Here is a 12276-nt window from a genome sequence, read left to right as displayed (position 1 = left end):
AATTTGTAAAGTCAACAACAGGAGTCACTGTGCACTTACTCCTCATGTAGGATCTCTGTCCTTAATGTGCTGTACATTGAGGCTTAATGCTATAACGAGTACTCAAACAGTATATTTCACTTTGTGTTTCTGTGTGGGAGCAAACTGTTGAAAGCTTTACTTAATGTATACTAAACTGATCATCTGTTGAAAAAAAAAGAACAAATTAGCAATTCCCAACTTGACTCTCACTGGGATTAAACATGACAATAGGTCTGATCTGATTTCATCATCAGTTAAAAAATCATCTATTATTTTTCACTTTATGTTTCTGTGTGGCAGCAAACTGTTGAAATCTTTACTTAATGTATGCTAAACTGATCTTCTGTATATAAAGAGAAGTGAAAATGAATCCTCATGTGAATGGAAGGGGAGAGGGAATGGGAAAGGGGAGGGTTGCGGGTGGGAGGGACGTTATGGGGGAGAAGCCATTGTAATCCATAAGCCGTACTTTGGAAATGTATATTCATTAAATAAAAGTTAAAAAAAATAAATATGATCCGAGTCAGTGAACTCAGGGGGCTTCCATAGCCTTGGCAGCTCATGACAAGAGCCTAGGGTGATTCCTGATGTCATAAACAAGAGTGTCAATTTGTTAAGTCAACAACAGGAGTCACTGTGCACTTACTCCTCATGGAGGATCTCTGTCCTTAGTGTGCTGTACATTGAGATTTAATGCTATAACTAGTACTCAAACAGTATTTTTCACTTTATGTTTCTGTGTGGCAGCAAACTGTTGAAATCTTTACTTAATGTATGCTAAACCGATCTTCAGTATATAAAGAGAATTGAAAATGAATCTTGATGTGAATGGAAGGGGAGAGGGAGTGGGAAAGGGGAGGGTAGCGGGTGGGAGGGACGTTATGGGGGGAAGCCATTGTAATCCATAAGCTGTACTTTGGAAATTTATATTCATTAAATAAAAAAAAGTTAGTTCTCCCTCAACTACAAGTACATTCTGCTGTTGTTTCACAGTGAGCGTGCTGAGGAGCATCCGCTGAAGGACAGGCTGCAGAAGCTGAGATGTCACTTCACATGGGGGCTGCTCATCGAAGACACTGGGTTGCCTGACCTAGAAGACAGAATCCTGGAAGAGATTCAATTTCTAGACACTGAACACAAGGTAGGAATATACAACCTGCTGGCCTATGTGAAACACCTGCAAGGCAAGCATGAGGATGCCCTGGAGAACCTGAAAGAAGCAGAAGAGGTGGTTCAGGGAGACCAGGCTGACCACTCAGATGTGAGGAGTCTGGTGACCTGGAGCAACTATGCCTGGGTGTACTACCACATGGGCAGGCTGGCAGATGCACAGACGTACCTGGACAAGGTGGAGAATATGTGCCAGAAATCTGCAAACCCCTCCCTCTATAGAATGGAGTGCCCTGAGATGGACTGTGAGGAAGGCTGGGCTTTACTGAAGTGTGGAAGAAAGAACTATGAGCAGGCCAAGGCCTGCTTTGAGAAGGCTCTGGAAGCAGACCCTGAGAACCCTGAATTCAACACAGGGTATGCAGTCACTGTCTATCGCCTGGATTACTCTAGCAGAACACCCAATGATAATAGAAAGGTGTGTTCTCTGCAGCCCCTAAGGAGGCCGTCAGGCTCAATCCACAAGATGCATACCTTAAAGCTCTGCTTGCTCTGAAGCTGCAGGATGTAGGACAGAAGGCCGAAGGAAGAGAGTGCTTGGAGGAAGCTCTGGCCCAACAGTCCTCCCAGACCTACGTCTTTCGATACGCAGCCATGTTTTTCCGCAGACAAGGCCGTATAGATAAAGATCTGAAGTACTTGAAAATGGCCTTGGAGGCAACGCCCACATCGGCCTTCCTGCATCACCAGCTGGGACTTTGCTACCAGGCACAAATGAGGAAAGTTAGAAGGCAAGATAGAGAAAATGTGGACAGACTGATACAATTGGCTATAGGTGAGTTTCAAGAAACTTTGAAATTAAAGCCCACATTTGAATTGGCTCATGTGAACCTAGCAGAAATGTATGTGGAAAAAGAGCAGTACAGGGAGGCTGAGGAACATTTTCAGGAAGCATTACGCATCAAGGACATTGACGATCACATCCAGCAAGAAATTCATTACCGCTTTGGCCAATTCTATGAGCTTCGTGGACGTTCTGAAGAAGACAAAGCCATCACTCAGTATCTAAAAGGTCTAAAAATAGAAAAAGTGTCCCATGCCAGGGAAAAACTGCTCAAGGCTTTAGAGATTTTGGCAGAAAGACGTGTGAACCAGAATGTCCGAGATGTGGAAAGTACTGCCCTCCTTGGGCTCATCCACAAATTGAGAGGGGAAGTGAGCGAAGCCCTGCTGTGTTATGAGAAGGCTCTAAGGCTGGCTGCTGACCTAAACTCCATGTTCTGAAATGGAGATCGCCGTTATCCAAGTAAGGTACTCAAAACGAAATATAACATCATCTTTCCCCAAGCACTAACTTGAAAAGAGTAACTAGGAGGGGCGTTTGCTATAGCACTTTAAATGGCCCTTAGGATGCCTGCATGCTATATCAGGTCTGTGTTTGAATCCCAGCTCCACGCTTGATACCAGCTTCTTGCTAAGCACAGCCTGAGAGCCAGAGCTGATACTGCAAGTACTTGCATCTCCGCCGCCTGAATTTAATTCCTTGCTTCTGGCTTCAGCCTGGCCCAGTCCTGGCTGTTGCAGGCATTTGTGGCATGAAGCAGTGGAGATAATTCTCTCTCTCTCTCCCTCTCTCCTCTACTTCTACCTCACCCTCTCCTTCTCCCTCCTAAGTAATGCTTTTAAAAAAAATGTGTACTTCCTGCAGAGATTGCTCTTTACAGCATCCATGCACTTCTTGTTGACAAAACAAACAAACAAACAAAAAAACTCTAATGCTAATTGGGGCACCAATCATCTGTAGGGCCAATGAGAACATGCTCTGCCTGATTCTGCCCTTGGAATGAAGAGCTTCCACCCTCACATTAGCTGATAACCCACACAGAGAAGACTTAAAGAAGCAATGTTTCTTTTTCACGTGACCTGGAACATTGATCTGCAACAGGGTCAGTGCAAAGGGTAAAACCATTGAGCAAAGGTTAAAGGTACAGACAAGGAGAGGATTCTGGAGTCTGCTACAGCACCTTAGCCTAGAGTTCCACTTCCCAAGGACCCACTGAAGCTACCACCTGCGGATCAGTGAGTCAGTCAAGCCAATAACATTACCCTTTGTCAGTTCAGCTACTGGCAGTCACAAGGGTTCTTCACGATCCAAATATGTTCCTGAGCATTTACTCACATCTCTGTTTCTCCAGTTTATTGAGGAAAACATGTAATGGAAAACCTTCTGGATGTGTAAGCTGAAGACGATATTCACAACTGGATGCATGTTTCCAGTGCTGCTGGGTGGTGTGAGATATAATCTGTTTTGCACCTACACAAAAATATTCAGCAAAATTTCCTAAGATCACAAATTTCTTGAGTGATTCCTTTGTCAATGAGATTTAAAAAAAAAAAAAAGATGTGTACTCTATGTTTTTGTGGAAATAGCAAAATCAAAATCATCAACATACGCAGTGCTAGAAGGCCTGAAACAGAGCAATCCTTGGGATTATAAAGCATGGCTAGAATTTTAAAAAATACTTGGAAAGTAATTATTTCTACAGGCCTTGGAAGATTGACTCTTGTCACCTTGATCCCTGAGAGCTGGAATTGACCAATGGTGGGGAACAGAGTAGGGACAGAGTGCATCATTCAGACCATCCCTGGGGAACACACAAGAACCACTCCGTTCAATTCTGTTGATACTAAAGGAAAAGAGTTAATAAATTTGATCAGAGAGAAATACTAAGGTAATAATATTCCTTTTTTCTGGGAAAAATGTGTGATTTGGCTTTACCTGCCTCTCCTTGAATACCTTCTATATCCCTATAGAAGAACCCACTGTGGAGAAATATTTGCCACCGTTCATGGTAGAAATGAGAAATTTGAAGACACATCTCTTCTGCTTGGAAAACACACAACATTCTTCCAGTCCTCACACCCCACAGCTCTAAGCTTTCAATTTGGCTCAGTACTGTAACTGTTGCTAAAATGAAAGCTATTGCTATTTAGCCAGAGATCAGCCTTGGCAAAAACAATTATTGGAAGATTCATAAAACTCCTGACTGAATTCAGGACAAATATTAGAAAGTCACTGACATAAGCACTAAATTGTCAGAAAGTTTGGGTTCATTGCAACAAAAGATTCATTACTATTAAAACATTTCTAGTACTTCAGGTACTAGAATCAAAATATGCTTTTCTCCTATCAGATCTACTTCATAGAGTGTGTGACCTTCTGTGAGGATGTGTGTGTGTGTGTGTGCATGTGTCTCCATGTGTGAGTCTATATCTGTGAGTGAGTGTAAAGTAAGTTCTAAACAAGTAATTTTAACATCAACTCCCTTCACCCTGGAAACTCAAGGACTGAAGTCACCCAAACTGGCTGGTGAATGTACTTATCCTTTCGGTACCAAATGGACCACAAAGGAACAGAGGGAAAGCAGAAGGTACATAAAAATACGTATTTATCTATTCAGTTTAAAATGACAACAATGGAAAGATAAATGAAAGATTCTAATGCTAGCTTCTGGGAAATGATGGGGCAAAGGGAGGGAAAGCCACAGAAGCTGGATCCTCCTTATTTGTATTTGGCACCATGTAAGTATTTTACCTAACTCTAAAGCCAAACATGACACCATATGCATCCTATAAAGTGTTGGCCATTTTATGTAATGATTAAAAAAAATTAATTGGAGGCAGTGCAGTGGCATAGCGGGTAAGGCCACCACCTGCAGTGCCAGCATCCCATATAGGCGCCAGTTCGGGTCCTGGCTGCTCCACTTCCAATCCGGCTCTCTGCCATGGCCTGGGAAAGTAGTAGAGGATGGCACAAGTCCTTGGACCCCTGCACCCGTGTGGCAGACCCGGAGGAGGTTCCTGGCTCCTAGCTTCAGACCAGTACAGTTCCGGCCATTGCGGGCAATTGGGGAGTGAACCAGTGGATGGAAGACCTCTCTCTCTCTCTCTGCCTCTCCTTCTCTCTGTGTGTAATAAATAAATAAAAAATCTTTAACAATTTTTAAAAAATAAATTGATGGATGGATACAAAACAAAATGGAAGGGCCAACACTGTGCCATAGTAGGCTAATCCTCTGCCTGCAGCACCAATTTGAGTTGCCACTGCTCCACTTTTGATCCTGTCCTTAGTAATGTGCCTGGGAAAGTGGAAGATGACCCAAGTGCTTGGGCCCCTGCACCCATGTGGGAGACCTGGAAGAAGCTCCTGGCTTCGGACTGGCCTAGCTCTGGCTGTTGCTGCCATTTGGGGAGTAAATCAGCAGATGGATGATCTCTCCCTCTGTCTTGACCTCTCTCTGTAACTCTACCTCTCAAATAAAGAAACCTGAAAAAAGGAAAAGAAAAGGAAACTGAATGGATGAATGGATAGATACGTGGTTGAGTGCATATAGTGAAATGTGAACTACGGGACCTGCATACATGAGTATTCTTGTAAAGTTCTCCCATCTGTCCTCTCTGGAAATACACATCAGAAATGAGATACTTAAGAGAGAAAATAGAAACATTTTAAAAAACTAATGCAAACTGGACAAAATGGGATATTGTATTCATGGGATGGAAGATGAAAGCACATAGAGAACACAAATTTCAGGACTTTTGAATACACTAACTGGATCCTACATTTTTGGTAGGACACATTGCAAAAGGTACAGGGAAAACATTCATGAAATCTACTCAGCAAACATTCTGGAGTTGTCCTGATGCACTCTCATTACTCAGAGACCGTTGTAGTGTAATTTAGGAAACACCTCATAATAACCAACTGGTATTACTTTAGAAAGAAGAGGTTCAGTTTGGAAGCCAACATATATATATATATTTAAGTTTGATTCACCTAAATCAATCACATGCAGCTGAATTAATAAGATGCACTTATGACATCTTATCCACAAAATTCACAGAGTAATAATTTCATTTTAAAGCTTTTTACAATTATACTAGTGTGATATGAGATGTTACCAATGGGGAATTCAGGTGAAAGGTACACAGGACCCTTACCACAGCTTCCTATGAGTCTATAATTGTTTCAAAGTAATTCTGAAATGTAAAAACATGAAATCATGAAAATGCTTTCATACCTGAATATGTTGCAGTAAACTAAAGTGTGAGTCAATGGGGGCAGAGTGGTCCCTGGAAGACCCAGGAGAAGGTGTTAAAATCATCAAACCATTTGCACAATGGGGTTCTGGTAGCTGAGCCCTTTCTCGGTAGATCTGATTGGAAGTCCTATAATCTCAAAAGCCAAGACCACAGTTTTCATACAGTGGTCAAAGCACTGAGAATTACAATCTTGAAATAGGCTGTTACCGAGCACAACTTTATGATTGAGTAAATTAGGAAATAATATAATGTGTAATGAACAGAGAGATGGTCTCACCGTTTCATGGGAGATTATAAGGAGAAATACTCATCAACTTGACTTTTATAATGACTTGAAACCTCTAAGGAAACCAGTGTCCATGGATAGACGACTTCCGTCCAACCATTGCTTTTTAAGAGTAGAGCATCCTGTACATCTGCCCCCCGTAACTTCAATGCTCTCATTTAGCTGTGATTACCAAACAAAACATCCTAACAATCTCCCCAGTACATTCTCATGGGAGGAGGATACTGGGAAGATAGAAATGCCAGACTGTGGAAAGTAGCGCCATCTATGGGCTGAATTTGTTTCTAACAAGAAACCAGTTCTTCAATAGACCTTATTCCATATGGCCTGTAGCAAATTGTGAACTGGTTGAGACTACACACAACAGCCATGGAAAAGAGGGCAATCCTGTATGGCACACATTCCTTTAAAAACTGTGAATGGATACCTGAGAAACTTCAGTAGAAATGGCTTAATCTCCTACAGTTGGAATCACAAAAAAAAAAAAAGAGCAAACTAGAATTCTTTCCTATGACATCCTGTGACTCTAGAATAGACTGAGAAGTTCATTGTCCATGGTGTACATGATGCTGCAAGGCACAGAGAGATGCAGACCCTAAAAGTGGGCCTCAAAGAAATACACCCAAGGATTAAGTCCCAGACTCTCTATCAGAGGATTTCAGACATGTAGAGGATAGCAGGCACCATCAAGGCCCTGGGTCCAGCCTGACATACATCCAGATACTCTTCCTTGTGATGTTGAGGCTGGGTGCCCACTCCTGGACACGAGTGGATTGGTCAGAGATGGGGTCTAGTTGGTATTTTGTTTAAAAATTCCCTCGTTGATTTTAATGTGCAGTGAGGATTAAGACCTGCTAATTCTTCTAAAATCTCTACTTTATCATGTGATGAAATTTGAGATTACATGTCACAGCCACCAGTCCTGACCTGCCAGGAACCAGACAACAAGCAAGGTCTTGCAAAAATGTACCACCAGGATATAGTACGTGGAAGGCCCTGCAAGAATCAGAGACAAAGAATGTCCTACAAAGAGTGCAGAATGGCAGAGGCAGACCAGAGCCTGGTTTAAGCTGGTTAGATCCAACATGCTGTGCAGATGAATACCCAACCGCCAGCCTCATTACAGTCACACTGTAACGAATTAGCATAGTAAAAATCATTCCCCCTCATACCATAACAGTTTACATTTGCTATGACAACCTGCAGAGGTAACTCTATAAGGAACAAAGGGAGGTGGATCCCTGTTTCTTGGGAAACAGAGTCCTTTACCAGAAATAGGAGGAATATTCAGCCCAAATAACATAAAATTTTTCAAAACCCATAAAATTGAACTGAAACAGCCTGCAGGGGCTGTCCTTTCTAGGAAGTGGATGGCCCTTTGCTGCTTTCATTAATAAAACTCTCTTGCTTTCACTTTGCTAATTCATGACTCACTTCTACCCACCTTGAAGCTGAGGTGAGCCACATAAGACTCCCACGTGTCCTATATCACCTGCTATCCAGCATTGAACTGACTTCACAGAGGTGAAGTGGCTTCTCAAAACTGGCCAGTCATGCAAAGAGTTGTTCCTGTACTCCTAGGATTGGACCCAGAGTCCAGGGATGAAATTTGCTTTCCCAGATTTTTTCTAGTTTTCAATTTCTTCCCCATCTGTGAACACTTGCACATGAGCGTGCGCACCTGTGTGCACGTGCGCACATGCACACACACACACACACACTTGTTAGATATTTCTACTTTTCACTTTCTTTAATGTCACTTATTCCTGTGTCACTCTGGATCTGTTAGATCCAAGAGACATTAGACAGGATTCTGAATGACGAATCAGCCCAAGCCAAACCCAGAGAATCAGGCTTGCTGGCTAATTCAGAACAAAGACCGGATAAACACATTGTTCCCTTCTCTACAAGGTATCGGATGCATTGGGAAATGGAAAGCCCAGTTGTTTTTCCACATGTATTCCAAAGACATTGTGCTCTCAGAAAACAGAACTTCTCTAATTCATTTGTCTCAGCATTGGCTTGTAGACTGACTATTCATCTGAAAATGTAACAAAACCCGTCTTACTAACTCTGAAGCTGCTCTTTGTGCAGAACTTTCTGAAGAGCTCAGAATTTCTCGGTGGAAGCTTACGGCTTTGGTTCGGGCTAAGGGGAGAGAGGGGCTGGGCAGAGGGTTAAAAGGACCTGTGTAGGCCTGGCAATATGATCAATTAACTGTTTCTAAGTGGAAAATATTCTTGCAGATGCTCCTCTTCTGTTTTGCATTTGTAGGGACAAAGTGAGCTGTGTTTTTTACAAGCAGGCATCACACTGAAGTTGCAACCTGCTTCTACATGCCATGGGGGCTATTCTTAACCATGACACCTCTTGCCACAGTGCTCAGGGCATGGAGGGCTATTTTGGCGTTTCACTTCTTGCCTTTATAGAAAAGCTTTGAATGTTCATTTTTCCCTCTGGATTTTTAGTATAATTTAGTATATGAAATAAACTGAAAACAGACTAACTGGGAAAAATATAGGCTGATTAAGGTGCTGAAACATGGGAAACACAGCTAACTGTACCGGTCTCAAAGAAAGGCCACAGAGGTACAATTTGAATAATCTCTTTAAAAGGGAGGAGGAAGCAGAAGGGAGAGTTGCACAGGGTCTCAGAGGGATAAGAAGTGATTACCAGGGTGAATCAACGGAGCTGCTACACAGAAACTAGCCTTGGAGTGATGCCCTGTGGTCCCTGAATGAGGAGAGGGACAGACACGATGTGTGTGATCACAGGCATGATGTTGAGGTCCTTACTCATCTTTTTTCTTTTTTTTTTTTTCATTTTCGATTCTCTTTATTTACAGAAGATCAGTTTAGCATACATTAAGTAAAGATTTCAACAGTTTGCTCCCACACAGAAACATAAAGTGAAAAATACTGTTTGAGTACTAGTTATAGCATTAAATCTCAATGTACAGCACATTAAGGACAGAGATCCTACATGAGGAGTAAGTGCACAGTGACTCCTGTTGTTGACTTAACAAATTGACACTCTTGTTTATGGCATCAGGAATCACCCGAGGCTCTTGTCATGAGCTGCCAAGGCTATGGAAGCCCCCTGGGTTCACTGACTCTGATCATTTTTAGACAAGGCCATGGTCAAAGTGGAAGTTCTCTCCTCCCTTCAGAGAAAGGTACCTCCTTCTTTGACGTCCCATTCTTTCCACTGGGATCTCACTCGTGGAGAGCTTTTAGGTTTTTTTTTCCCCCAGAGTGTCTTGGCTTTCCATGCCTGAAATACTCTCATGGGCATTTCAGCCAGATCCGCATGCCTTAAGGGCTGATTCTGAGGCCAGAGCGCTGTTTAGGACATCTGCCATTCTATGGGTCTGCTGTGTATCTCACTTCCCATGTTGGATCGTTCTCTCCCTTTTTTATTCTATCAGCTAGTATTTGCAGACACTATTCTTGTTTATGTGATCCCTTTGGTTCTTAGTCCTATCATATCATGATGATCAATTGTGAACAGAAATTGATCACTGGGACTAGTGAGATGGCATTGGTACATGCCACTTTGATGGGATTGAATTGGAATCCCCTGGTATGTTTCTAACTCTACTGTTTGAGGTAAGTCAGCTTGAACATGTCCCGAATTGCACATCTCTTCCCTCTCTTATTCCCACTCTTATATTTAACAGTGATCACTTTTCAGTTAAGTTTCAGCACTTAAGAAGAATTGTGTATTGATTACAGTATTCAACCAAAAGTATTCTGTAGAACAAACAAACAAAAATACTAAGAGGGATAACATATTAAGCTGCTCATCAACAGTCAGGGTGAGGGCTCATCAAGTCACCGTTTCTCATAGTGTTCATTTCACTTTGGCAGGTTTCCTTTTTGGTGCTCAGTTAGTTGTCACCTATCAAGGAGAACAAGTGGTGTTTGTCCCTTTGGGATTGGCTTATTTCACTCAACATAATGTTTTCCAAATTCCTAACAGGGATCACTTTTCAGTTAAAATTTAAACACCTAAGAATAATTGTGTGTTAATTACAGAGTTCAACCAATGGTACTAGAACAAAAAAAAAATACTAAAATGGATAAAGTATTACATTGTACATCAACCGTCAGGACAAGAGCTGATCAAGTCACTGTTTCTCACAGTGTCCATTTCACTTCAACAAGTTTCCTCTTTGGTGCTCAGTTAGTTGTCGCCAATCAGGGAGAACATATGATATTTGTCCCTTTGGGACTGGCTTAATTCACTCAGCATGATGTTTTCCAAATTCCTCCATCTTGTTGCAAATGATAATGGGTGAGATGGAAGGCTACTGGCTTCACTTTTTTAGGCCTGGCCTTGATGCAAGGAGGGGATCCCAGAGAGAGACCTCTTCCCAGCATTTGTGTAAGACAAACAAGGCAAGGTTGAGGCAGCCAATAAAGCTCTTAGCAGGTCAAAGTGCCAATTCTGGGATTACCCTTTTCTGTGACCCAACACCCTCTTTCCTAAACCAGGTTGATGGTTTATTTCTGTGAAGCTGAAACCAATAGTAACACCTAAAATCCTTGTTATTTAATTCAGAGTAGATATTTATATATTATAGCAGATTCCTTCTGCATATAAAAAGCCAAGAGAAAATAAGACTGATTCCTTCATGACCCCCTCTTCTGTAGCCATCCAGAATCCAGCCACTGTCTTCTGGGGAAGGCAACAATGGGCTAATGCCCCTTTTCAGAGTAGGAGGTACATATGGTTCCAAATGCAGGATGCTCCCTGGGATTCTGCAGCACTAGCCACACCTATGGCCCCAGGCCCACAGCCAGTGATGATCTTGGTTTGCACTGCTCAGCCCACACCTGAAAACCCCACATGACCCTGCACGTGGCCTTGGCCTTTGACTTGATGAACAGCTGTGGAGAAAAGGCACTTGCACAGCTTTGTAGCTTCTATCTCTGTCTGGTTCTCTATTTCTCTCCACTCAAGTATATGAGAACCTTTTTTGTGAATTAACTTTTATTGATTTTCTTAACTTCAGGCCACAGAGAAAAACCTCTTGGACAATGGCATCAAATATGGATGTGATGGGATCAACAGCTCCAGATGCAGCTTTCTAGGGAAACAAGTCTGGGCATCTCCTCCCCATCAAGGGCTTTCCCATGACTAATTCACTGTCCTGCAGGTAAGTTTGCTCTGAATAAACAGCTGCAGGATCATCACATTGCCACATGTATCATGACAGGGGGTAGTTTCTAGCACCAACAAGAGAAAAGTGGAGCTCTGGTAGACACCACCAATAAGAAGCAAACCTCTACCCCGAATCCGAATCTCAGCACAGGCTTATTCTTCCCAGTCTATTATGAACACAGAAGATGATGTGGGGCAAGTTGTTGTAGGCCACGCCAGCATGTCAGGGCCCCCAGAGGACTGGGCACAGCTATTGTAACCATACATACCCAAGATACTTATCTCTGGGGAATCAGATCAGCTTACACAGCTCCAAGGGCCTTTATTCACCAAGAATGAGAAATAGATTGTCATTAAAGCCTAGTATGCTTTGACTAAAGACTCAGTATGCTGACACATACATACACTCTGTTTCTATGACTTCTAAGACCTAAAAACACCTATTGCAAAGTAATGCAACATTCCAGTATAATCAATATTACTTGGTATCTCAGAGAATGGCGGTAAATGTAGGCTAAGGCTTCCATTTAGAGATGTGCAGACTCTTGTACCATGAAAAGAAAAATTCTTTATTCCAGTAAGCAAACAGA

General features: G+C 42.3%; 1 protein-coding gene and 1 pseudogene across 1 annotated transcript in view; both read left to right on the top strand.

Annotated features, from left to right (window-relative positions):
• LOC100342321 (interferon-induced protein with tetratricopeptide repeats 1B) overlaps window positions 1-3858 on the top strand; it is a 31949-nt gene extending 28091 nt beyond the window's left edge. Inside the window, 2 exon segments of the mRNA XM_070057640.1 lie at window positions 1015-1631; window positions 1634-3858. Coding sequence (XP_069913741.1) covers window positions 1015-1631; window positions 1634-2415 — 1399 coding nt within the window. The 3' untranslated portion in view covers window positions 2416-3858.
• The window catches only part of LOC100345918 (interferon-induced protein with tetratricopeptide repeats 1B-like), a 45645-nt pseudogene that overhangs the window by 9581 nt on the left and 23788 nt on the right, over window positions 1-12276 (top strand).

Source organism: Oryctolagus cuniculus, chromosome 15, assembly GCF_964237555.1.
Source record: "Oryctolagus cuniculus chromosome 15, mOryCun1.1, whole genome shotgun sequence".
Lineage (NCBI taxonomy): Eukaryota > Metazoa > Chordata > Mammalia > Lagomorpha > Leporidae > Oryctolagus > Oryctolagus cuniculus.
The sequence above is the reverse complement of the archived record's forward strand: the minus strand, read 5'-3'. Positions and strand labels throughout refer to the sequence as shown.